The following is a 25,136-nucleotide window of genomic DNA, read 5'->3' on the forward strand; positions in this document are numbered from 1 at the left end:
TGTAAATTCTAATCAACATTTCTGTGCAATATCTTATTCAGCCTACACAAACTCCACGAGCAGTCAGAAGCAGGTGCAGATTTAAATTTATTTTTTTAAGGGGAAAAAAGAAAACAGCTAGATTTTTTACTAGGCTATCATAATTATTATTATTACATTTTGAAATTATGTTACAGAATTATTAGAATTTTTAGGCACTCTTTCCAGATTATATCATTGTTTGTTAGTTTTTAACTTTCTTTCTCTCTCTTTTTTAATTTTTTTTTTTTTTTTTTTACTAATTGTCTTGTCTTTAATTTTCACTTTAACTAATTTCTTGCTCGTTTTTGGAGCATTTCTTCTTTCGTTGTTCATTGCCTTCTTCTCATGTTTTTAAAAAAGAAATCAAGCCCAATAGGCTTCAAAGGGTTAACTTTATAACCTCAACCCGATGCTTCATCTGTGGTTTGCGCGCAGCCCCTCCTTTACCTGAGTTGAGCTGCTTAAGGTAAAATCTGACTTCCTCATCATGTGAAGCGATGATGAGATGAGAGAAACAGCTCCTTTGTTTGACTTACCATTAAACAATCAAGGTGACAGCTACTCGCTCGTCTTCAAACGTGTAAGTAACTAAAACATTTTGTATAATACACTGTTTGTCTTGTGTTAATTGTGTCCATCAGCTGTGCTTCATTCACTGTTGTTAGTTTGACTGATGAACATGTGAATTCACTGTGACACAGATTAGAAAATTGATTCAAACAGACCCAAAGTTTCATCTTCTCTTCTTTATTCAACTCTTTTTATTTGAAGCTGTAAAACTTTCTTGTCAATAAGAGTTTGGGTGGTTGTAAAATGAGTTGCTGTAGTTTCCTCACAGAGAGAGAGGAAGTTTTTATAAAGTGTGCAACAGAGGAATGCTGCAGTGTTTGAACTGCACCTTTGGTGCTTTGTGCAGATGCATCAGTGTCATCAATACATTGTTGTTTATCTGTATCAACACAGACTACTAAAGTGTTTATGGATCCTCAAACTGTGGCTCGAGACAACACTAAAGCTTTTCTACATTATCAGTGCAGATAAGCTGGAACGTGTTGTTTGGGAGAGGGACATCTGTTGTGTTGTGCTTGGCAGGCTGCCCCGCGACATGGCCACAGATATGCAGATAAAGATGGATGGATGTTATGCAAGAGCATCTTTGTACAGCTTGCCTCAACACGTAATGCACGAAATGCAGCCCAGTCATGACAGGAAGTTTAATTAATTTGATTGATTTTGATTTTAAAGTTTATTTTGAACATTAAAAAAGAAAAGAAAGCAGCAACAACAACAGACAATGAAAAGATTGTTCAAAAAGGAGTGGAAAGAAGTCGAAATGTCATCCCACCCCTTCATAAGGAAGAAAGTGATCATTTGCGGACACTTAATAGCACCATTAATTAGTGCCAACATTTTGTTTTGTTGGAGGAAAATATCCCTGTTAAAGATAATGGGCCTAATTGACAGCTTTGCTGCTGGAAATGTGGAAAGTAGCCTATCATGTCTACACTTCATGGTGTTTGAGGGATTTTCCTTTTTGTTTTTTAAAGAGGGACACTAGGTATATTTTTGTGCAGCTGTTAATTTCTAACACAGCTCAATATCAGGACTATCAATTTGGTGTTGATATGATTTAATTGTGGCGTCAGCTTTAAGCTTTATTGTAGCATATATAACGTTATGACAAAGAAGACCAATTTATCAGACGCAATGATGTTAGACGATAATTGTAATACACGCAATTCATCTGCGCAGCATTGATTTCATGGGATTCAAGGGTGTGATCAGTGTCAGATGTACAGGTACAGGTACTGTAGCTACTTGAACCAGTGATGCGTCATTTAACCTACACATCATTTTATTTGCTACCTTGTTTTGTCTTGATTTTTCCCTCTCTCCTCCTCTATTTCTTCCTTCCTGACCCGTTTTTTTTCTTCTCGATTTCATTGATGTTTTGACAGGGGAATTTCTTTGATAAGCTTTTAGTGGCTTCTAACCTCTCCGGCACTTTTCGTTTTTTAATCTTGTAAATTTTATACTGTCTGTTTTTAACATTATGTGCAAATAAACTAATCTAAACTAAAACTAAACATTATTCATCCCGTTATGCGTTGCCACGCATGTTTCCTCCTCCTGCAGCTGCCACGGTGTTGGCCTTTTCTCTAATGTTGCTTTTCTCCTCCTCATATTTTAGTAGAATTAATGTCTGATCCTCACATGAGAAATACTTTTTTGCCCTCACTCTGAGGATGCTCAGTGACGCTCAGTGACGCTGCGCTTCTCTCATGATTGTGATTGGTCCACTGTGTGCGCGTTCACGGCTCTTGATAAAGCAACCCTGGGTTGAGTTACCGAGTTGATATCCAGCGTCGTGATACCGATTATCTTGATTGCCATTGTTAGGGTTAGTCAACCCAGGATAGGTCTGGGTAACCCAGGAAAGGTTGATCTCGCTTCGTGATACAGGCCCCAGGTTGAAAACCAGCTTTGTGTTACCAGTTATCCAGACAGGCAATGTTAGTTAGTCAAACCAGATATCCTGGGTAAGGTGAACTGGCTTCGTAGTACAGGCCTCTGAATACCATCAACATTATCACTGTTTGTACTGATGATGCGAACCAGTGAAATACATGTGGTGTCTTTGACGAAAGAATTTTTTAGAAAAATAAGTAAGAAATTGTGTTTCATTTCCAGCTCAGTGTCTGACTGATGAGATGCACCCAGGACGTATTCCAGCAGGAAAACCGTGTCTTCACTCACTCGTCCTCGTAGACTGAGGATGAGTTCATGGTTCCTGACAACAGCAAACAGACACCTGACACAGGAACAGGTAGGATGTTGTTATTGGGTAACTCACCATTTATTCAGAAAGTATTTAGCAGTTTTTAGTATTAAGACTTTTCTCATTTTGATATGTTGCAGCCTTGTTTCCTCATTAATCTCCACTCAGCACCCCATAATGTAAATGCATTGCACATTTATTAAAAAGAAAATGCTAAAATCATATTGACATAAAGGTATATGTTAATGTTTCACATGTGACCAGAAACAGTCCAGTGTTGTGATGACTGACTACAGACAGACTGTAGATTGTCTCTGTGTCACCTGTAATAAGTGAACTTTGATCTCATGTGTTTGTGACTCTTCACCTCTGTCTCCTCTCACAGGGAGAAGATGATGTGCATCATCCTGCTGCTCATCAACCTGACCTCCTGTGTCTGTGGTTAGTTTACACCTTCACTTTATCATCCACAAACACTAAAGACTAAACACACTCTCAGACTGTTGATTTTTGCTATCATGTATTACCTGTGGTATCTTTCAGCTCTTTAGTTTTGCAGCCTTCCAGCTCTGTTCTAAATAAGAGCACACTGTTATTCAGTGAATCAGTCAAACTCTCCACACAAACATCTATAGATGGAGTTTAAAGGCTCACATGTTAAAGTTGTCACTTTGTCTGCTCCTCACTTTCCCTCACTGTCTCCTCAACAGGAACATTTGTAGTCAATGTGACACAGACCTCCTATCAGGCAGAGGAGAACCACAACATCACACTGGAGTGGATGTTCACAACCTTAATCATCATGCCCCTTAACTCTTTAACTATCTATTGTGAGATGGTAAATAATCTCAAGATCTCAGGTCTGTTTCATCTACATGGAGGTGTTGAGGTCCCAGAGTCTCAGGATGAACAGTTTACAGGACGAGTCCAGTGTGACAAAGACGTCCTCAGAGAGGGACGACTCAGACTTCATGTGTCCAGACTCAGGACTGATGACTCGGGTGTGTACGTGTGTCAAGTGGTCACACATAATGATGTCAACTTCAGTGAACGCTACCTCAATGTCACTGGTAAGTCGATTCAGTATGAATTCCTTAACATGTTCAGTCCAGCAGCTTGTTGGGTGTGAAGGACAGTACACAATCAACAATCTACGATCGTTACACTTTCCTCTTTTTTAGTGACATGTTTTTTCTTCATATGGATGAAACTGGTTTGTTTGATCTCTTCACAGCAGCGAGGGAGCGGCCCAAACCTGAGACACCAAACACAGCAAGTGGACAGCAACCAGCTGCAGCTCTGTTGGGTCTTTGTGTCTGTTTATTCATACACTTTCTCTTTAGAGAATAAGATTTCTTCACCAGTGTTGGGTTTGAGAGTATTAAAAGCTCAGCATGTGGATCAGTGGAAATAGTTTGATCAAATATTGCAACCAGACCAAACTGTTAGAATTAAATTAATTCCTCGTCTAATTTAATATGCTATTATGTGTTTTTGCAGTGAAGTTTGCTCGCATACAAAGCCTGAGATTCTTAAAACTGCTGATGGCAAACTGATAGTGAAAGACGAATTTCCCAGTGTTCTTGTTATCAAAATGACAACACTCAGTCAGGATGAAGTCATTATACTGGCCATGCATAACTTTTCCTCTGCGTGGATAGATGAGTCTAAGAAGCTTCTCTTTGAAGTTTGTCTGCAAAAGACTCAACACTGTGTTTTGCACCAGGGCCCTCAGAAGGATAAAACATAAGGTCAAGACATGCCTGATATGGGGTGTCGTTGGTAAAGTGGCTCACACTGAAATGAACAGCAACCTTATGTTAGCATGACATTTTCTTTTGTGTGTTGTAACGTTACGATGTCCAGTGGTCCAAAACAAAACTAATGTGCTATGCATTAAGTACATTGATGCTAGTAGCAAATCTCTACTGGGCTAACGTTAGCTAGTTTCATATAGCTCTGCCTGACTCCATCCTATCTGTTTTATTAGTGCATGTTATTAAGGACAAAACTGGCAAAATAAATAGCATGTGAAACTATAGGCCTTTAGCCTTAGCAAGCATTATGTCTAAAGTGCTGGAGACAATCCTCCTGAGCAGGCTGGAAAACTACATCACTACCAGTTTGGTTTCAAACGTTAACATGACACTGACGTGTATTTTTGCTTTAAAGGAAAATTTGGATCAGTATAATCGTCAGAACTCCACAGTGTTGTTGTGCTTTATAGATGCTCTGGCTTTAAATCTGTCCTCTGCCCTTTGTACTGCTGCGACTGCGTGCGGCTATTGATGCAGTATTACGCATTGAAATGTGCTGCTTGTTTTTTCTTTAAACTACGTATTGTATTTATCATAGGCTTTTAGGCCATTTAATTATTTATCATAGGTCTATCTTAGATGTTCAAATCTGCAGGGCTTAAAGTACTCAGGCGTGGCGCCGGATTTCCGGCTTGACGGACATTTCTAGTATTTTAACAAGTTGGCACAAGTTAGCATTTAACGAATCATCTTCTGATTTTCAGCGAAAATCAAACTCAGCTGGCCAATAAGAGCTGAGTGGGGAGGGTCTAAAAACAGCACACACACATACACACACACACAGACAGGGTTTCAACACACACTACTTCCAAGCACATGTTGTTTAGCTGTCCGTCACAGCCTGATATCCAAATGAGTGTGGCTGAATGTGCAACAGAAATGGACCACTGAACTACGCTTGTGTTAGCTTGACTGCCAGCTGTCGGACACTGAGAGGAAACAGCATGCCGTGCAGTGGTTCCCCTGTATGCAACTAGCAGTGGTTCACGGCCGCTGCTGAAATATGACCGCTGCTGCTGATTTCTTTTTTTTTTTTCCCCCCCGTCTTAGCACTTTAACCGTTATTATTTGGCGCTACAGACGCTTCATATCCAGGTCAATTCACACACTTGTGAGTAAAGCATATAAGAGGAGAGGAGAGGGCTCCGTCTGATCTCTTCATGAACTAAAGTCATTATTTTGTGCCACTGACACTTCATATAATAACATAGCAATATACTATTTATCGTGTTAGCCAGTGTTGCATTCAGGCGTTGTCACGTAAATAACAACTTCCAGCACTTAAATAGGTCATAGCACAGAACAGCATTACACTCATTACTGTGCACACATGTACTGTATGTACTTAGTCCTAAAGAGCCCTTCCGCTGTGCAAAAGATGTACACCCCCCAAGTTTCAGGTTTCAGGCTCAGGAAAATTTTTCACTTTAAGCCCTGAATCTGTACGCTGCTGATCCTGGGTAACGAATTTCGTTCCCTTGTGTTTTTTAACGTGTTTGAATGACAATAAACTGAAGTTTGAACCTTAATGAGATTAAATATCTCGGCCACTATATTGTCAATAATCTATCTGACGATAAAGATGTCCACAGACAGTGTGGCAAATTATAGGCTATACGCAAGCTAATATGCTTGCTTGCAAAGTTAGTATGCATTCATTTGATGTAAAGATAGCTCTTTGTAGAGCATTTTGTACCTGCTGTACAGTATACCGCCCACTTGGTGCTCCTATAGGAAGAGCAGCATGAGCTTAATGACTTGCAGAGAAAGGTATTTGCCAAAGTATTATTTAAACTGCCCATCTTTGTTTAAATTATAATCAGATAAGCCAAGTTATTTGTAAACTAGGTGTGTGCCATTGTTCTGTTTTATTGTGTGTAATGTTTGCACTCTGTACCACATGATATGGTCTTGAGTCAAATAAATGAAATGATTGAAACTGTAGTGACACAGACGAAGTGATTTACTGTCCTTTAAAGAAAAGCTCTACTGTAGTTGTGAACACTGGTGTTGATGATAAAGAGCAGCTGTCATTAAATGTTCCTGATGATCACAAACACCTCCTGCTGTTAGTTTATCTGAGAGATTTGCTCTAAATGTTTCCATCAGTGCCACGTGACCTGTGATCTGATTATTTTGTCAAACACTGCAGTGTGTCTTTTGGTACATCAGTTTAACAAATAAAGATGTTCAACTGGACGAAGTCACGACTGCTTTCAGGTTTTATTTCTAACTAAATGAAATTAATTTGAATTGTCTTTTCTAACCGTGATATTTGAGGATAAAATGCTGCACTGCTTCAACTGAATGATTTAATGTACTTTCTACATGACACATTCACTGATTGAGACTGAGAGTTTTTGTGACATCACTTCCTGTTGTTGGGGCTGTTCTCCAGGGCTGTTCAACAATATAGTAATTATGTTATTGATAATTGATTGATTTAGGTGGCTTTATGGGAGCAGAGTGATGTAATGAACGTGGGGCTTGTGAATAATGGCTAGTTGAGGCACAGGTGGTGGAAGGCTTGATTATTTTGCTCTTAGTTAATGCAGGTGGAATCAATGAGCTGCACTTTCTATGCAGGCCAGGACAGACTGCAGTAAATGCAGTACGGTGGCTGAACTCAGTGCTATGTTAACAGGACTACTGAACAAATTTTAGCCACAAAGGAGCTTCATCCTTGGAAAGAACCTGACCACGAGAACCCTCCCCAACTAATGCCCCAGGAAACCTCCTCAAGGTGGTGAAATTAAATTGAGGAACTGGACTGGAGTGCTGAACCAGCAAACATACTGCAGGCTTAAACAGCTGCCTCTAAAGACTGCTCTCTGTCAGGGACTATGGTACACTATGCAGACAGTTGAATTTACATATTGTGCTCTTATCAATGTTTTTAAATTCTGATACTTTTCAGCTAAGAATTCTCGTGTGATCAACACTCTTTTGCCTCAGGTTCTCAGTTAGACAGGTCTTACTCAGGTTGGTGTAGTTATATTCTCTCAGACCACATGAATCACACAGGCTACCATCGACTCTGCATAAAGCAAGGAAGTATCTTTCTTGGCATTTGGTTTAGGAGCCTCAGATTCAATAGTTATGTTGAGTTGGCATAATATCTGTTGACATATAAAGACAGCCTGCCTTCAATGTGCCTTATCTTACAAGCTGTTTGTCATTTCAAAAAAACCCCACTGTGCTATGACTTTTTCATGGCATTTGTTGTGGCATATCATGGCTTCTTCCTGGTATTTGTTATACATCGCACAATACTATGAATTTGCATGGCATTTTATTTTCATCCATCATTTGTGATACGATTTTAACAACATACTGTACAATGACTTTTATAACATTTTTTAAGGCATACTATTCTATGAAATTTTGAAGGTAAAACTATACTATGAATCTTTTATGCTTTTTTGAACAACATGCTATACTATGGCTTTTGTTATGATATTTTAGACGACATACTATACTATGACTTTTTTATCATATTTTGGACGACATACTATGACTTTTTTAGCATATTTTGGACGACATGCTATACTATGACTTTTATGATGTTTTGGACGACATGCTATACTATTACTTTTTTATCATATTTGGGACGTCATGCTATACTATGACTTTTTTATCATATTTGGGACGTCATGCTATACTATGACTTTTTTATGATGTTCTGGACGACATGCTATACTATGACTTTTTTATCATATTTGGGACGTCATGCTATACTATGACTTTTTTATGATGTTTTGGACGTCATGCTATACTATGACTTTTTTATCATATTTGGGACGTCATACTATACTATGACTTTTTTATCATATTTTGGACGTCATGCTATACTATGACTTTTTTATGATGTTTTGGACGTCGTGCTATACTATGACTTTTTTATGATGTTTTGGACGACATGCTATACTATGACTTTTTTATCATATTTGGGACGTCATAATATACTATGACTTTTTTATGAGGTTTTGGACGACATGCTATACTATGACTTTTTTATCATATTTTGGACATCATGCTATACTATGACTTTTTTATGATGTTTTGGACGTCATGCTATACTATGACGTTTTTATGATGTTTTGGACGTCATGCTATACTATGACTTTTTTATCATATTTTGGACGTCATGCTATACTATGACTTTTTTATGATGTTTTGGACGTCATGCTATACTATGACTTTTTTATGATGTTTTGGACGACATGCTATACTATGACTTTTTTATCATATTTGGGACGTCATACTATACTATGACTTTTTTATGAGGTTTTGGACGACATGCTATACTATGACTTTTTTATCATATTTTGGACGTCATGCTATACTATGACTTTTTTATCACATTTTGGACGACATGCTATACTATGACTTTTTTATGATGTTTTGGACGTTATGCTATACTATGACTTTTTTATCATATTTGGGACGTCATGCTATACTATGACTTTTTTATGATGTTTTGGACGTCATGCTATACTATGACTTTTTTTATCATATTTGGGACATCATACTATACTATACTACGAATTTTTTATCATATTTTGGACGACATGCTATACTATGACTTTTTTATCATATTTTGGACGTCATGCTATACTATGACTTTTTTATCATATTTGGGACGTCATGCTATACTATGACTTTTTTATGATGTTTTGGACGACATGCTATACTATGACTTTTTTTTATCATACTTTGGATGACATACTATACTATGAGTTTTTTATGATGATTTGGACGACATGCTATACTATGATTTTTTATGATATTTTGGACGTCATGCTATATGACTTTTTTATGATGTTTTGGACGACATGCTATACTATGACTTTTTTATCATATTTTGGACGACATGCTATACTATGACTTTTTTATCATATTTTGGACGTCATGCTATACTATGACTTTTTTATGACATTTGGGACATTATGCTATACTATGACTTTTTTATCATATTTTGGACGACATGCTATACTACGACTTTTTTATCATATTTTGAACGACATGCTATACTATGACTTTTTTATCATATTTTGGACGACATGCTATACTACGACTTTTTTATCATATTTTGGACGACATGCTATACTATGACTTTTTTATCATACTTTGGATGACATACTATACTATGAATTTTTTATGATGTTTTGGACGACATGCTATACTATGACTTTTTTATCATATTTTGGACGTCATGCTATACTATGACTTTTTTTTATCATATTTTGGACGACATGCTATACGATGACTTTTTTATGATATTTTAGACGACATGCTATACTATGACTTCTTTATGAAATTTTGGACGACATGCTATACTATGACTTTTTTATGATATTTTGGACGACATACTATACTATGACTTTTTTATGAAAGGTTGGACGCCATGCTATACTATGACTTTTTTTTATCATATTTTGGACAACATGCTATACTATGACTTTTTATCACATTTTGGACGACATGCTATACTATGACTTTTTTATGATATTTTAGACGACATGCTATACTATGACTTCTTTATGAAATTTTGGACGACATGCTATATTATGACTTTTTTATGAAATTTTGGACGTCATACTATACTATGACTTTTTTATCACATTTTGGACGACATGCTATACTATGACTTTTTTATGAAATTTTGAACGACATACTATACTATGACTTTTTTATGAAATTTTGAACGACATACTATACTATGACTTTTTTATGATATTTTAGACGACATACTATACTATGACTTTTTTTATCATATTTGGGACGTCATACTATACTATGACTTTTTTATGATGTTTTGGACAACATGCTATACTATGTTTTTTTCATCATATTTGCGAAGTCATACTATACTATGACTTTTTTATGATATTTTAGACGACATACTATACTATGACTTTTTTTATCATATTTGGGACGTCATACTATACTATGACTTTTTTATGATGTTTTGGACAACATGCTATACTATGTTTTTTTAATCATATTTGCGAAGTCATACTATACTATGACTTTTTTATGATATTTTAGACAACATACTATACTATGACTTTTTTATCATATTTGGGACGTCATACTATACTATGACTTTTTTATGATGTTTTGGGCGTCATGCTATACTATGACTTTTTGTGATGTTTTGGACGTCATGCTATACTATGACTTTTTGTGATGTTTTGGACGACATGCTATACTATGACTTTTTCATTAAATTTTGAACGACATGCTATACTATGACTTTTTTATCATATTTTGAACGACATGCTATACTATGACTTTTTCATTAAATTTTGAACAACATGCTATACTATGACTTTTTCATTAAATTTTGAACGACATGCTATACTATGACTTTATATTTTGAACAACATACTATACTATGACTTTTTCATTAAATTTTGAACGACATGCTATACTATGACTTTTTGATATTTTGAACGACATGCTATACTATGACTTTTTCATTAAATTTTGAACGTCATACTATACTATGACTTTTTTATATTTTGAACGACATGCTATACTATGACTTTTTCATTAAATTTTGAACGACATGCTATACTATGACTTTTTATATTTTGGACGACATACTATACTATGACTTTTTATGATATTTTGAACGACATACTATACTATGACTTTTTCATTAAATTTTGAACGTCATACTATACTATGACTTTTTTATATTTTGAACGACATGCTATACTATGACTTTTTCATTAAATTTTGAATGACATGCTATACTATGACTTTTTATGATATTTTGAACGACATGCTATAATATGACTTTTTCATTAAATTTTGAACATCATACAATACTATGACTTTTTTATATTTTGAACGACATACTATACTGACTTTTTCATTAAATTTTGAACGACATGCTATACTATGACTTTTTCATTAAATTTTGAACGTCATACAATACTGACTTTTTTATATTTTGAACGACATACTATACTATGACTTTTTCATTAAATTTTGAACGACATGCTATGACTTTTTATGATATTTTCAACGACATGCTATACTATGACTTTTTCATTAAATTTTGAACGACATGCTATACTATGACTTTTTATGATATTTTGAACGACATGCTATACTATGACTTTTTCATTAAATTTTGAACGTCATACTATGCTGACTTTTTTATATTTTGGACGACATGCTATACTATGACTTTTTTCATGCAATTTCGAACTACACACTATAGTATGACTTTTTTCATGCAATTTTGAACGACATGCTATACTATGACTGTATTAAATTTTGAACAACATGCTATACTATGACTTCTTTTAATGAAATTTTGAAGGACATGTTATACTGACTTTTTTTTATAACATTTTGAACGACATGCTATACTATGACTTTTTCATGAAATTTTGAACAACATATTGTACTATGACTTTTTCATGCTATTTTGCATGACTTGTTTTATTATTACTTTTTTCTGGTATTTTGAAGGCCATAGTATACTGTGACTTTTGTCATGCTTTCTTTTTTTTAAAAAAAAAAAAAAGACATACTATACTTGAATTTTTTGATGGCATTTTCAACGATATATTGTACTGTGCCTTTTTATGGCATTTGTGACAACATAATATGACTTTTTTATGCCATTTTTAATAACAGTATTCTATGACCTTTTCATGGCAGTTTTTATAACATAGATTGCTCAACTTGCAGCAATAAGGGACAGTGCATCGATGAAATCAGACCAATTTAATGGAAAAAAAAGACAATGTAGAAAAAAACATGTACACACAGCATGCTGGACACTCCAGCTATCAGGTTGTCCAACAAAATAAAATAAGAGATGGGGATGATTGCTTTTGCTTATCTATGTAACTTGATAAATTGAGGAAATCTGGCAATGTGCACATACAGAAAATCTCAGGAGTTCTACTCTCTACTTATTGTATTTGGTTTAATTAAAAAAAAAAAAGTATTTGCAATTTTTTTTTGTCCGAGCCTGGTAAGGCTGATATGTTTTGGATTTGAAAATGCTTGGCTTTGGTGACCCCTAGTAGTAACATCAAAAGGGGCACAGCAAAGCTCTTAAATTTATCATGGGGTTTTTAGAATAATTTAGAGGCACAAAGTTTGGACATCAACTAAAAAAAAAAAAACTTACCTTATTTTATTTTGTGATACCAACTTGTTTAACATTGTCGTGGTTTAATATGGTGACTCTTTACACAGATAGTATTACATGTTTAACTAAAATAGAAGTGGATGATTGTTTGCAAATACTAGTTTCTTCATGTTTTTTTTCCAGCTCTGTCTCTAACCTTCAACCCTGCCATCTCCACTCTGGTCCCAAATTTGACAACTTCTGTTATTTACAAAAAATCAGGAATAAGAAAAACTGACAGGTTAGACAGGATTCATCTTGGATCACGTTAACAAAGTGCCATTTCGATTTAGGGCTGGGCAATATATCGAATTTATATCAATATTCTGATATGAGACTGGATGTCATCTTAGATTTTGGATGTTGTAATATTGTCTTTACCTGATTTTAAAGGCTGTATTTCAGTAAAGTGATGTAATTTTCCGAACTCACCACCGTTGTATTATTTGCCTTTAATCACTTCGCAATAATATCCACATTACTGATGATTATTCATCAAGAATGTCATTGTGTAAAAATTTTGTGAAAGCACCGAAAGTCAACCCTACAATATCGTTGCAATTCAATACTGAGGCATTTGGTCGGGAATATAGTGATATTTGATTTTCTCCATATTGCCCAGCCCCATTTCCGTTGTTCTTTTTCATAAAGGAGAGCTTCAGATTGTTTCAGATCTGTCTTAAACATTACTAACATGGCGTATGTACATTGAAAGAGTCACTAATCATTCCTCCTGTCCACAAAGGCTACAAAGATCCCCTCCTGGCTCAACTCTGATGTAAGAGATGTGGGGACAAAATCCACAGTTCTTGTTCTGTGTAAAAAAAAAAAAAAAGCATGTAAATGTTCAGCTGAGGCTAATGAGGCTTTAGCACTATGAGTAAAGGCCTCTGCACACTAAGTCCATTTTTTTCAGATGCATTTTTTTAATCCGTCACCTGAAAAAAACAAACAAACATAAAAAAACATTATCATCAGAGACCTTGCACACCGATCCCGATGCGTTTTATTGTTCTGTTCGGTGCACAAATTTTAATGACAGACGAAAGTGTGCAAACATGCTGGACACAACGTGAGGTCGTATTTATTTTTAGACGTGTGACAATTTTGGACGAAAAAACGGTATTTTCAGAAGTTAGAATAATTTTTTAGTACGACATACCCTCTGTGTTACCTTCTTCTGCACAGATTAGCATGGATACGCTGATCGATGCAACACAGAAGGAATTTTGTACTTAACTTTGGAAAATAACTGCTGTTGAAGCCTTGTGTTAGCTTTGGCTGCACTTCTGGAACGCATTCTTACACATACGAACTTTGGAGTTTGTCAATCAATCTCATGAAGTGGAACCAAGTTGGGGGGGGGATCCAGTAGGAGAAATGATTATAGAGATCAGTAACATGATTGCAGAGACTTTCAGTACACATGGGGGCAAGTATTGTACTAAGACATACCTGGAAAAACAACAACAACCTTTCTTTACCCTCGTTTTCTGCACCTGCATGGTCAAAAGTGGGAACGGGCAATAAGAGTACACTGATCCCAAATTCAAGCTACAGTCTCTCCAATGGTCCCCATCATGAACCAAGATAAGCGTCCACCTTGTCTTTAGGTCTGAAGCGTGTCTGAATCAAAAATATACTGCTGTTACAGAGTCAAATATTCAAGTCCACGCACATCCAGCTCTTCTGTTTCGTCTCCATCAGTCACATCGACCTCAACATTTAGGTCCAAGTGAATCTGAGACAGTTCTGTGGTCAGTCTCCTCCAAGAAATGTCCACAAAGCAGTCCTCTCTTTTGGGTCCAAGATTAAATCCTCGTCAGAGTTAGGCAGGGCAGTCTTTACTTCACAACAGCCGGGGTGAGGATTCTGGATCCAGTAGTCATTCCATACCATACTGGAGTTTTCGGTGAAGGGACTAAATCCTTCAGGACAGCAGCTAAAACCCAAACACAGTGTCTTTTGCTGTTTTAGCGTCATGACTTGAACACACGAGTACAGCAGTCTGTTTCGGCTCTGATACGCAGTTAGTCAGGCATGTCGATGCAGAGTTTAGGCGGCGGGACAAAGTACTTCCCAGGGCTCTGTGTGATCACCACGCCGGTCTTCTTGTGGAACATGGGCGCGATCTTTGGCGGCGGCTCAGGGACAGGCAGATCCTCGACCGCCTCTGGGTCCTCGCTGCGCTGGAGGTCGTAGGACACGTTGCCGTACTCTCGCAGGAAGGGGAGGAGCTCCAGAAGGAAGTGGCAGAAGTCTTTACGGATGCCAAACCACCCTATGGGAAAGTCAGGACAGAGGAGAAATTAACAGCACAGACCTGAAACAACATGGGGACCAAAAATGGGGACTGTATGGAACCGTTACATTGAATGGTACCAATGAAACTGTTCTGTACCGTCCACAACTGTTCACAACTGTTAACTATTATTTTCTGACAATAAAGCAAACTCAAATACAATATATGTGACAATAAAACTTCACTTTCATGGTTCCAGGATGTGAGGATTTGTGAGGCTGTAGTTTATCGCAATTAGTTCTAGGACAATACATCGTCCAACAAAAGTAGATATCGTGACAAGCTTGACTGTAAAGTTTTACAAAAATCTAAACAAAGGGAAAGTTGTTAAATATATTCACTATCACTCCTGTAAACAGACGTACACCCAGCAAAGACATGCAGCAAACCACAGCACATTAGTGTCTTTAAATACTCACAGTGGTTTCCCCCCTTCTGGCCAAACGTGGTGGCCATGAGTGTGAGGAGGGAGAGCCACAGAGGGACGAACACACACACGTAGCTCAGACTGTTGTGGCCGTCCAGCTTGTGCACCAGAAGGATCTGCAGAGACACGAGAACATTGTGAGACTTAAATATAGCAGCATATGTGTGCAATGTTGTGTATACACAGTCAGCGTACACACACGCAGGTAAGTGTTAAATGAGAGTTTTATAGTAGTACTATCAACAAAATACAATATAATCAAACGACGCAGTGGGATAGGTATCGACAGATTTATGTTTACAGTTTTGTGGTGATTAATTAACTTTCACTCAGCACCCTTAAATAAACTGAACATGTTGTCTTTGGTTGAGCCTTACGGTATTCAGAATTCCCAAAACATCCTGTTTGATGTTTTAAAGAACGTACATACTCTGGAGGGCAGGACAGGCTAATTTTATTATTAAAACAGTTTGTTTTAGATACAACTTTTCTATTTACAACCACAATTCCGAAAAATTTGGGATGCTGTGTGAATTCAATTCATTACAGTCCAAAGACTATTTAATGTTTAAACTGATAAACTTAATTATTTTTTGTCAATACACACTCGTTCTGATTTTGAAGACTACGACATGTTACAAAAAAGTTGTGACAGGAGCAAGAAAATACTGTATACAGTACAGGCCAAAAATTTGGACACACCTTCTCATTCAATGCGTTTTCTTTATTTTCATGACTATTTACATTGTAGATTCTCACTGAAGGCATCAAAACTATGAATGAACACATGTGGAGTTATGTACTTAACAAAAAAAGGTGAAATAACTGAAAACATGTTTTATATTCTAGTTTCTTCAAAATAGCCACCCTTTGCTCTGATTACTGCTTTGCACACTCTTGGCATTCTCTCCATGAGCTTCAAGAGGTAGTCACCTGAAATGGTTTTCCAACAGTCTTGAAGGAGTTCCCAGAGGTGTTTAGCGCTTGTTGGCCCCTTTGCCTTCACTCTGCAGTCCAGCTCACCCCAAACCATCTCGATTGGGTTCAGGTCCGGTGACTGTGGAGGCCAGGTCATCTGCCGCAGCACTCCATCACTCTCCTTCTTGGTCAAATAGCCCCTACACAGCCTGGAGGTGTGTTTGGGGTCATTGTCCTGTTGAAAAATAAATGATCGTCCAACTAAACGCAAACCGGATAGGATGGCATGTCGCTGCAGGATGCTGTGGTAGCCATGCTGGTTCAGTGTGCCTTCAATTTTGAATAAATCCCCAACAGTGTCACCAGCAAAACACCCCCACACCATCACACCTCCTCCTCCATGCTTCACAGTGGGAACCAGGCATGTGGAATCCATCTGTTCACCTTTTCTGCGTCTCACAAAGACACGGCGGTTGGAACCAAAGATCTCAAATTTGGACTCATCAGACCAAAGCACAGATTTCCACTGGTCTAATGTCCATTCCTTGTGTTTCTTGGCCCAAACAAATCTCTTCTGCTTGTTGCCTCTCCTTAGCAGTGGTTTCCTAGCAGCTATTTGACCATGAAGGCCTGATTCGCGCAGTCTCCTCTTAACAGTTGTTCTAGAGATGGGTCTGCTGCTAGAACTCTGTGTGGCATTCATCTGGTCTCTGATCTGAGCTGCTGTTAACTTGCGATTTCTGAGGCTGGTGACTCGGATGAACTTATCCTCAGAAGCAGAGGTGACTCTTGGTCTTCCTTTCCTGGGTCGGTCCTCATGTGTGCCAGTTTCGTTGTAGCGCTTGATGGTTTTTGCGACTCCACTTGGGGACACATTTAAAGTTTTTGCAATTTTCCGGACTGAGGTGTAGGTGTAAAAGGGACGTCCTCGTAAGGCTCAGCTGCCAACAAGCAAGGTTGGTTACTTTGTGAAAAACTGTGTGGGCAAACACTCAAAGACTTTAAGATCAATATTTCTCAGCGCACATGAATTATTGGATTTTACCAACTACAATCCATAATATCAGCAAAAGGTTCAGAGAATCGTGAGAAATCTCTGCACGTAAGGGGGCAGGGCTGAAAACCACCAGTGAATGCCTGTGACCTTTGACCCCTCCGACTACACTGCATTAAAAACTGACTTCACCTCAGAAAGCAAAGCTCAAAGCCAGCATCTGTGATGGTATTAGTGTTGTCACAATACCAAAATCTTTGTTTCGGTACCAATGCCAATATGAATTTCGACACTTTTCGATACTCTTCAGTACTTTTCCTAAGGAAAAGTCCTTTTGGCTACAAACCTTTAGAACAATAAATAGTAGGGGTGTAACGGTACCAAAAAATCATGGTTCGGTAAGTACCTCAGTATGGACGTCATGGTTCGGTTGCTCAAATATTTCACTAAGTTGGTGTTGTCTCGTGTTGTCTCCCTTTGCGAGGCAGACTTTCTCTTGTGCCAGCTGCGAATGTTGATACAGGTGTTGTCATACACACCACTTGTGCAATCTGTGCTCCAATAGGAACAAGAAAGGCGTTTGTGTGCATAAATGAGTAAAATAAATTAACTAAATTAATGAATTGAATCAATTTCAAAGTACCGGTATTTTCCATATGCAGTATAGTACCGTTTGGAATACTCTAGTACCGCAGTACTATTTTAGTACCGGTATACCGGGCAACACTAGATGGTATGGAGGTGTGTTAGTGCCCATGGTAACTTGTTCATCTGTGAAGGATCTATCAATGCTGAAAGACACATACAGGTTTTGGAGCAACATATGCTGCCATCTAGGCAACGACTTTGTCAGGGACGTCCCTGCTCATTCCAGCAAGACTATGCCACGTCACATTCTGCATGTGCCACAACAGCGTGGCTTGGTAGTAAAAGAGTGCAGGTACTAGACTGACCCGCCTGCAGTCCAGACCTGTCTACCACTCAAAGAATCCCCAGACTGTTGAGCTACTGAAGTCGTATATCAGGCAAGAATGAGAGACTGTCCTCAGTTCCCAAAGGGTTGCTGAGTGTTGTTAAAAGAAAAGGTGATGTCACACAGCGGTAAACATGCACCTAAACCAACTTTTTTTGAAGGCGTCGCAGTTATCAAATCCAGAATCAGTATATATTTATGAAGGTTTGTGAGTTTGAAAATCAAATATCTTGTCTTCGATTGAATAAAGGTTAGAAAGGATTTGAAAACCACAACATTTTTGGAACAGAGACAGGCACTGTAACTGTGAGTGTGGAGTTGATTTCTATCTTCAAAGCAGAGAATTAAAACTGTCTCATTTAGGCTTCAGAAAAATAATGACCTTACAAATAAATTAACTACGATTAACTCACGTTACACACGCTAAGTCATATGAAAAACAAAAATCCAATGTGATAAACTCAGTGACGACTCACCTCGAAGGTGAGAAGGGGCACGACGATGGTCATCCAGCTGATTGCCATGGTGATGTGGGTCCGCCGTTGCTCGGCAATGATGTCGATGGAGCGGAGGAAGAGGACAGACCAGATGATGTAGTAGAGGACAACAAGACACAGGAAGGACATCAGGATCCACAGCGGGACACACACCACCTGCAGCACACACAAACACACACACACAGACACAGACACACACATATTAAAGAAGATGAAGGTATTGCAAATATATTTAATGTTCAGACTGATTAACTTTATTGAACCTATTACTAATCTGAATCTCCACCGCTGTATGTGGCATCTCAAACTGTGACAGTATAACAAACACATAGGACAGACCTACATGTGGAATTGAAGTGTGTAAAAATAACAGTGAATGGTTTGTGTATCTCACCAGCCACGGCCAGTTGATGATCCTGTCCAGCCTCAGAGCGATGAAGATGAACTGGAGAATATTTACTGAGCACAACACCTCCAGCTGAGGAGAGGAAGACACAAGACAAAATTAATTCTAACCTTAGCTTTAAAACAAATAAATAAACTAATTTGCCCGAGGAACAGAAGGGATTCCAGTGTTCACTGTGACTAGAGCATCATACACCGACATGTCAAAATGGCGGCCTCTTGTTGCAACTGAAATTCCTTGAACCCACTCCAAGCACACAAACAGACAAACTCCTCTGGTCTCAGCGTATTCTCGTACACATCGGCCTCCTTACCTCCAAGGAGCGGTCGTGTCTGAACCCCCAGACGCAGGCCGCTACAGAGACGGGTGACACGAAGAAGAGAGGCATGAAGACGAGAAGCCAGAAGTAGTGTCCTCTCTCCACGCGGTCGCACACCAACACCTCGAACATCAGCAGCAGCACGTGGAGCCCCACTGCGATCAGCATGGCTTTGAACTCCACACACGTCTCTCCTTCGGCCCTGAGAGAGGACACACGGAAGTCTAAACATCAGATAGTTGATTCCCATGGTTACGTCTCATGATGCACATGTTGATTATTGAGACGGCAAACCAAAGAGACAAAGACATCAAGCAGATAGTGACATAAATCCAAGAGATTAGCATATAATCAATATCCATGATATGAGACCTAAACTAATGTTACTAAACTAATTGTTTCTCGTACAGTTGAGGGAGACATTATTTTATCTTGTCTGAATGCTTACAAAAGAAATTAACAACAATTAAGTGGCACTTCTTTTTAGGATACACTGGTGCTTCTTGCTTTTTGTGCACGAGCACTGTACAGACCTCGAGTAGAAAAAACTTCAGCTTGGACAGGTAAAAGCACCTGATGTAATTTGTGTTTTTCCCCACTGTCCAATCACATGAACTGTGTGAGTCTAACATCAGCTCACTTTCAAGATCATCATAGACAAGCTGCAAGACATATTGCAACAAACTGTCGTCTCAGCTACTTTCTAACACTCTACAAACCATAATTAGGCCACACGATCGACAGCAGATTGTCTAACTGTCTCTGAGTCGTCCTAAAATAAGCCTTGAACCAACCATCACCCAGGCAAAGCTCCTGGACATGCTGGTGATGCTGCCTGTGATTCTTCCGCTTTCTGACGGTCTCATGTACCCACACTGCTCTCCGCTTCCCTGTGACCCAAGTACTATTTAGGAACAACCCATCTAATCTATTCCATTCACTACAGTTTTGGAGCCAATTTGGCAGTATTTTACTATGGAAAGTTCCACCAGTATAAAAGCAATGTGTACAATATGCAAGGCTTCATGTTCAAGGTGCGGCACGAGTGTTGCCAATTTCTTACAAAGCATTTGAAGACGTATCACAGATGTTTTTGTTCATGCTTTGCTGAACAATACTGCAATGATAACAATCACTGCACTTCACATCCACACAGGATAAGAAGTATACAGCTTTTAAATTCTACTGTGCCACAAAGGTATCGGATCAGTTCACGGTATCTGCCGTAGAGATAGGTGATATGGCCCTAGAATAATATCACAATATTTCAGGGTATTTCTGCAATGCAATATTCTTGACGATATGACAAATTAGTAAAAAAAATAAAAAAATAAAATACATATATATATATATATATATATATATATATATATTATAATGAATGTAAGAAAATATAACTGCAACAAAATAAGTGATATAGTTTTACTGTGTGCCTTCAAATATTCAGTAAAAAATAAACAAAATGATCTCTCATTTCAACAACAGTAACTCAGAGTGAGAGTCAGATTCTGTTACAATATCAATAGTTCAACAAAATAAAATCTACCACAAATTACACATTTAAACAGCTCCCAAATACAAAAAATGTCCCCTGGGATCTATATAGGCCTATCACGATAACAAATTTTGCTGGGCGATTAATTGCATCAGAAAATTTTGCGATAAGCGATAATATTGTGCAATATTGTGCTTTTAAGACCATTTTTATTATTGTTGTAATTTTGCTGTTTTTAGACCATTTTTAAACTTATATAATGATAATAAAAGCATAATGATGCAAGTACACCTTTTAAAGAAAAGTAAACATTTATTTAAAGGGATAGTGCACCCAAAAATGAAAATTCAGCCATTATCTACTCACCCTCATGCTGAGGGAGGCTCTGGTGAAGTTTTAGAGTCCTCACATCCCTTGCGGAGATCGGCAGGGGGAGCGGCTAGCACACCTAATGGCAGACGGCGCCCCAGACTAACGTCCAAGAACACAAAATTGAAACCACAAAATATCTCCATACTGCTCATCTGTAGTGATCCAAGTGTGCTGCAGCCCCGACATAAAAAGTTGTTTGGAAAAACGTCATATGAACTCTGTTTTTAGCCTCACTGTAGCCTGCGGTGCACGTGTCACGTGATGTAAACACGGGTGAGCAAAGCTCATGCTTTCGCTGGTCTCGCGCAGGTGCGCACACGTGAGCGCAGAGCACAGAAAAGCAGTCAGAGCTACAGGCTACAGTGAGGCTAAAAACAGAGTTCATATGACGTTTGTCCAAACAACTTTTTATGTCGGGGCTGCAGCACACTTGGATCACTACGGATGAGCAGTATGGAGATACTTTGTGGATTCAATTTTGTGTTCTTGGACGTTAGTCTGGGGCGCCGTCTGCCATTAGGTGTGCTAGCCGCTCCCCCCGCCGATCTCCGCAAGGGATGTGAGGACTCTAAAACTTCACCAGAGCCTCCATCGGCATATGGGTGAGTAGATAATGGCTGAATTTTCATTTTTGGGTGCACTATCCGTTTAACAAGAATATTTAGGAATGCAAGAAAGAAAATTTTAATATACGAAATAACACGTAAAAATATCGAAATAAATAAATAAATACAAAAAAATTGACTGTCAGTCTCTCACTCTCAGGTGTGCAGTTGAGTTGGTCGTATTCGCTCTTTTTGTTGAGATGGTTTTAGAACAAACCCGGCTCGTCCTAATTACTGGGCTCCCCTCTGTCACTTGGTTTAAATCCAAAACACTCCCACACAGGGGCCGTGGCATTTGGTTTAGGAACAAGTTCCCTGTTTTTCTCTTACGCTCAACTCTCTGTTTTCTTCTCCGCCTTGTCTCCCCCTCACAAAGATCGCACTGTGTGTGTGTGTAGCCCATAGCCCCGCCTCCCTCACAGAGACAAAGACACTCGATGACAACATCTTTCCCTCCGTTCATTACGCTAATAAACCAACTCACCTGGCTCCCAGACGATGCACGGCAGTGAACGCTCTTGTCGTCCAGTCTCTTTGGTGGAGAGAGACGAGGAAAACAAACACGCATGAATATGGCAATTAATCGCGGCAGGAAAAGTTACCGTCTCCCTTTTAATTTACCGTGCAAATAACAGACTTACCGCATATCGCGACAGGCCTAGATCTATATATATATATATATATATATATATATATATATATATATATATATATATATATATATATATAAATATGAATCAACAGGTGATTTCCTTCTTTTAGTAAAATCCTAAATGATTGAGTTTTTTTTCCACCTGGACCTTTATGCTCTGCCATTTCTCCTCTAATCATCACGCTGTAACCTGTGACAGGCTGTGATGACACCACAACTATCACACAGTCACATATATGGAGTTTTCTGTCGAGCCGCGAGCATCACGTAGGTTCACATTTAATCCCGTGAGCGCACAGCGAGAGAGGAGAGGGAGAGACGCTGTTGACTGAGTTCTCTCTGAGTGGTAAGTCACTAAAAGAGTCTGAGAAGTCCGGGGCTGTTCATAAAACATTCAGGACGCTACAGTTTATTCCACACTACTGAAGCTGCTCCTCTTTTTGGAACCACCGCGGAGTCCGTATGTCAACACGTCAAAATACTGCGAGTATCACAATATGAATTTTTCATATGATATTAAATATATACTAGTATTATCGTGATCTGGATGATATGGCACACCCCTACTTGGCCGATACACAAGTTCAGGTGATCTGATTCGTTATTGGGAGGGAAAAAATAATCAGAACGTCTTTAGTCATTAAACTATAACATAAATCATGAAACTCACTTTGTAAGAATTTACATTTACTATGAATGGGATCACTGCAGCAAATGCATATATGGCTCAGTTTTGTTAGGTGGGTTAAAAAAACTGTAGTGGGTGGGTGTGCAGTAGATCCACATATATATATGAACACCATGAGTTGGACTACTTTTTGCCACAAATGTCCATGTGTGAGAGACTCTACCTGTACTGGGGGTTGTGCGCCCAGACTCCAGTGCCCACGGAGGCCCCGATGATGACCAGCAGCTTCCACAGCCATATTGGGGTGAACACAGCCCAGTAGTTCCACTGGATGACGCCATCCAGCCTCAAGGACAGCAACACAGAGAACAGCAGCAGACAGGAGTAGATCAGGAACTTACTGCAACGGTGGACAGAGAGAGAAATGTCGGAAAGGACACCGATAGTTGTACCCCTGTTATCTCTATCATTAAAAACGATGCAACAAAGATGGGATGTGCGAAGAGTGTCCGGGTGAGTTACATGTCTGGAACAAGAGCAGGTGGAAAAACTTGTTGTAATCAAGGCCCAGACTTTAGAAAAAGTAGGATAAGTAACAACATGATGGAGACATGAGAGTGACTGATATCTAGATCACAGATGAAACCACAATGAAAGGACATCAGTATCTTTGGCTACGCTCTGGAAAAAGAAACATTATATAAGCGGATGCAAAGGGGGTTAGAAAACTGACCTTATGGAGATGACAGTATAATGTGAGTGTTAAAGCAGTTGATACTCCCAACCTGATCATCCCTCACACACACACACACACACACACTAAGCTACCAAGTGCATTTACCTGTCTAACCATCACCTGCCAGTTAATGATGATAACTGTCATCATGTCACTAAACCTATTTATTAAACATATTTTACTGGGCTTCCTAACTGCATCTACTACATTTGCACTGGACTTCACACAACACTGCTGCTGGATTTACTCAATTTTTGTCCATTGTAATTAAAACCCATAATTAGTTTATTTTGCATTTTACTTATTACAACTCTTGACAGCTTTATACAGCTGCCCCTCACTTTTGCTTCACTTTGGGTGAGAAATATTTCCCAGTTTTCTGTCATCTTCAATCTGAAGCAGCTGCTGTTGAGGGCCTTTAATTCTCATTTAAATACTTAAATTATGTGCAACCCCAAAATAACGTGTCTTGTTTTAATCAGCTGAGTATGAATACCGGAAACATGCGTAAGAAATTGACTTAATAGCTTTAGATAACGTATAAGTATGGACATACTAGCTTTGAACGCATAACATTATCTTAGCTAGCATGTTAGCCAGGCCTTTAGCCTCATACCTTCTTTTCGCTTTAGCTACTGCAGCTACACTCGCCTTATATACGTGCAGTTACATTATCAGCAGCCATAAATATGTATATAAAACCTCACATGTATTAAACACACATTTTCTGCATGTTTTCCTAAACGGCTGCGCATCAAACGCTGCCCAGCCGAGCAATGCTAACTAGCAACACAGTTAGCTAAAGTGCTAGGTCGTAGCTAAACTTACCTGGGATTGAAGTCCTGAAACAGTCCTCTTAAATTCATGGTGTACAAAATGGCCGGTCAGTTCGCCAACATTAGTCGTTCGCTGATTCACCGCTGAATTTGTTCGCTAAACATGGTAATTTCGGCGACTGTCGAGCTCTTCGGTGCGGTATCATTACAGCTCGCTGCTGGCCCGTGTGTTTTGTTTTTTTCTGTCGGTCTAGTCAC

At 38.5% G+C, this 25,136-nt stretch overlaps 2 protein-coding genes across 3 annotated transcripts; one reads left to right on the forward strand and one right to left on the reverse strand.

Annotated features, from left to right (window-relative positions):
• The first annotated feature begins 516 nt into the window (after positions 1-516).
• On the forward strand, positions 517-6,816 carry LOC144459796 (programmed cell death 1 ligand 1-like). 2 transcript variants are annotated; one of them, XM_078164459.1, is made up of 5 exons: positions 517-601; positions 2,713-2,848; positions 3,186-3,241; positions 3,511-3,870; positions 4,035-6,816. In XM_078164459.1, exons 3-5 carry the CDS (start codon positions 3,193-3,195, stop codon positions 4,148-4,150), a joined length of 525 nt encoding a protein of 174 aa, XP_078020585.1. In that variant the 5' UTR covers positions 517-601; positions 2,713-2,848; positions 3,186-3,192; the 3' UTR covers positions 4,151-6,816. The 2 variants fall into 2 exon arrangements, with proteins under 2 accessions (XP_078020585.1, XP_078020586.1); XM_078164460.1 differs by having other exon boundaries at positions 4,038-6,816.
• A 5,535-nt stretch (positions 6,817-12,351) lies between these two features.
• Positions 12,352-25,136, reverse strand: tmem185 (transmembrane protein 185). Its single transcript, XM_078164227.1, has 7 exons — positions 24,931-25,136; positions 23,590-23,766; positions 19,609-19,816; positions 19,284-19,367; positions 18,869-19,045; positions 15,500-15,623; positions 12,352-15,059 (listed from the first exon to the last, which is right to left on the reverse strand). Exons 1-7 carry the CDS (start codon positions 24,966-24,968, stop codon positions 14,809-14,811), a joined length of 1,059 nt encoding a protein of 352 aa, XP_078020353.1. The 5' UTR covers positions 24,969-25,136; the 3' UTR covers positions 12,352-14,808.

This window comes from Epinephelus lanceolatus, chromosome 22 (genome assembly GCF_041903045.1).
Source record: "Epinephelus lanceolatus isolate andai-2023 chromosome 22, ASM4190304v1, whole genome shotgun sequence".
Classification (NCBI taxonomy): domain Eukaryota; kingdom Metazoa; phylum Chordata; class Actinopteri; order Perciformes; family Serranidae; genus Epinephelus; species Epinephelus lanceolatus.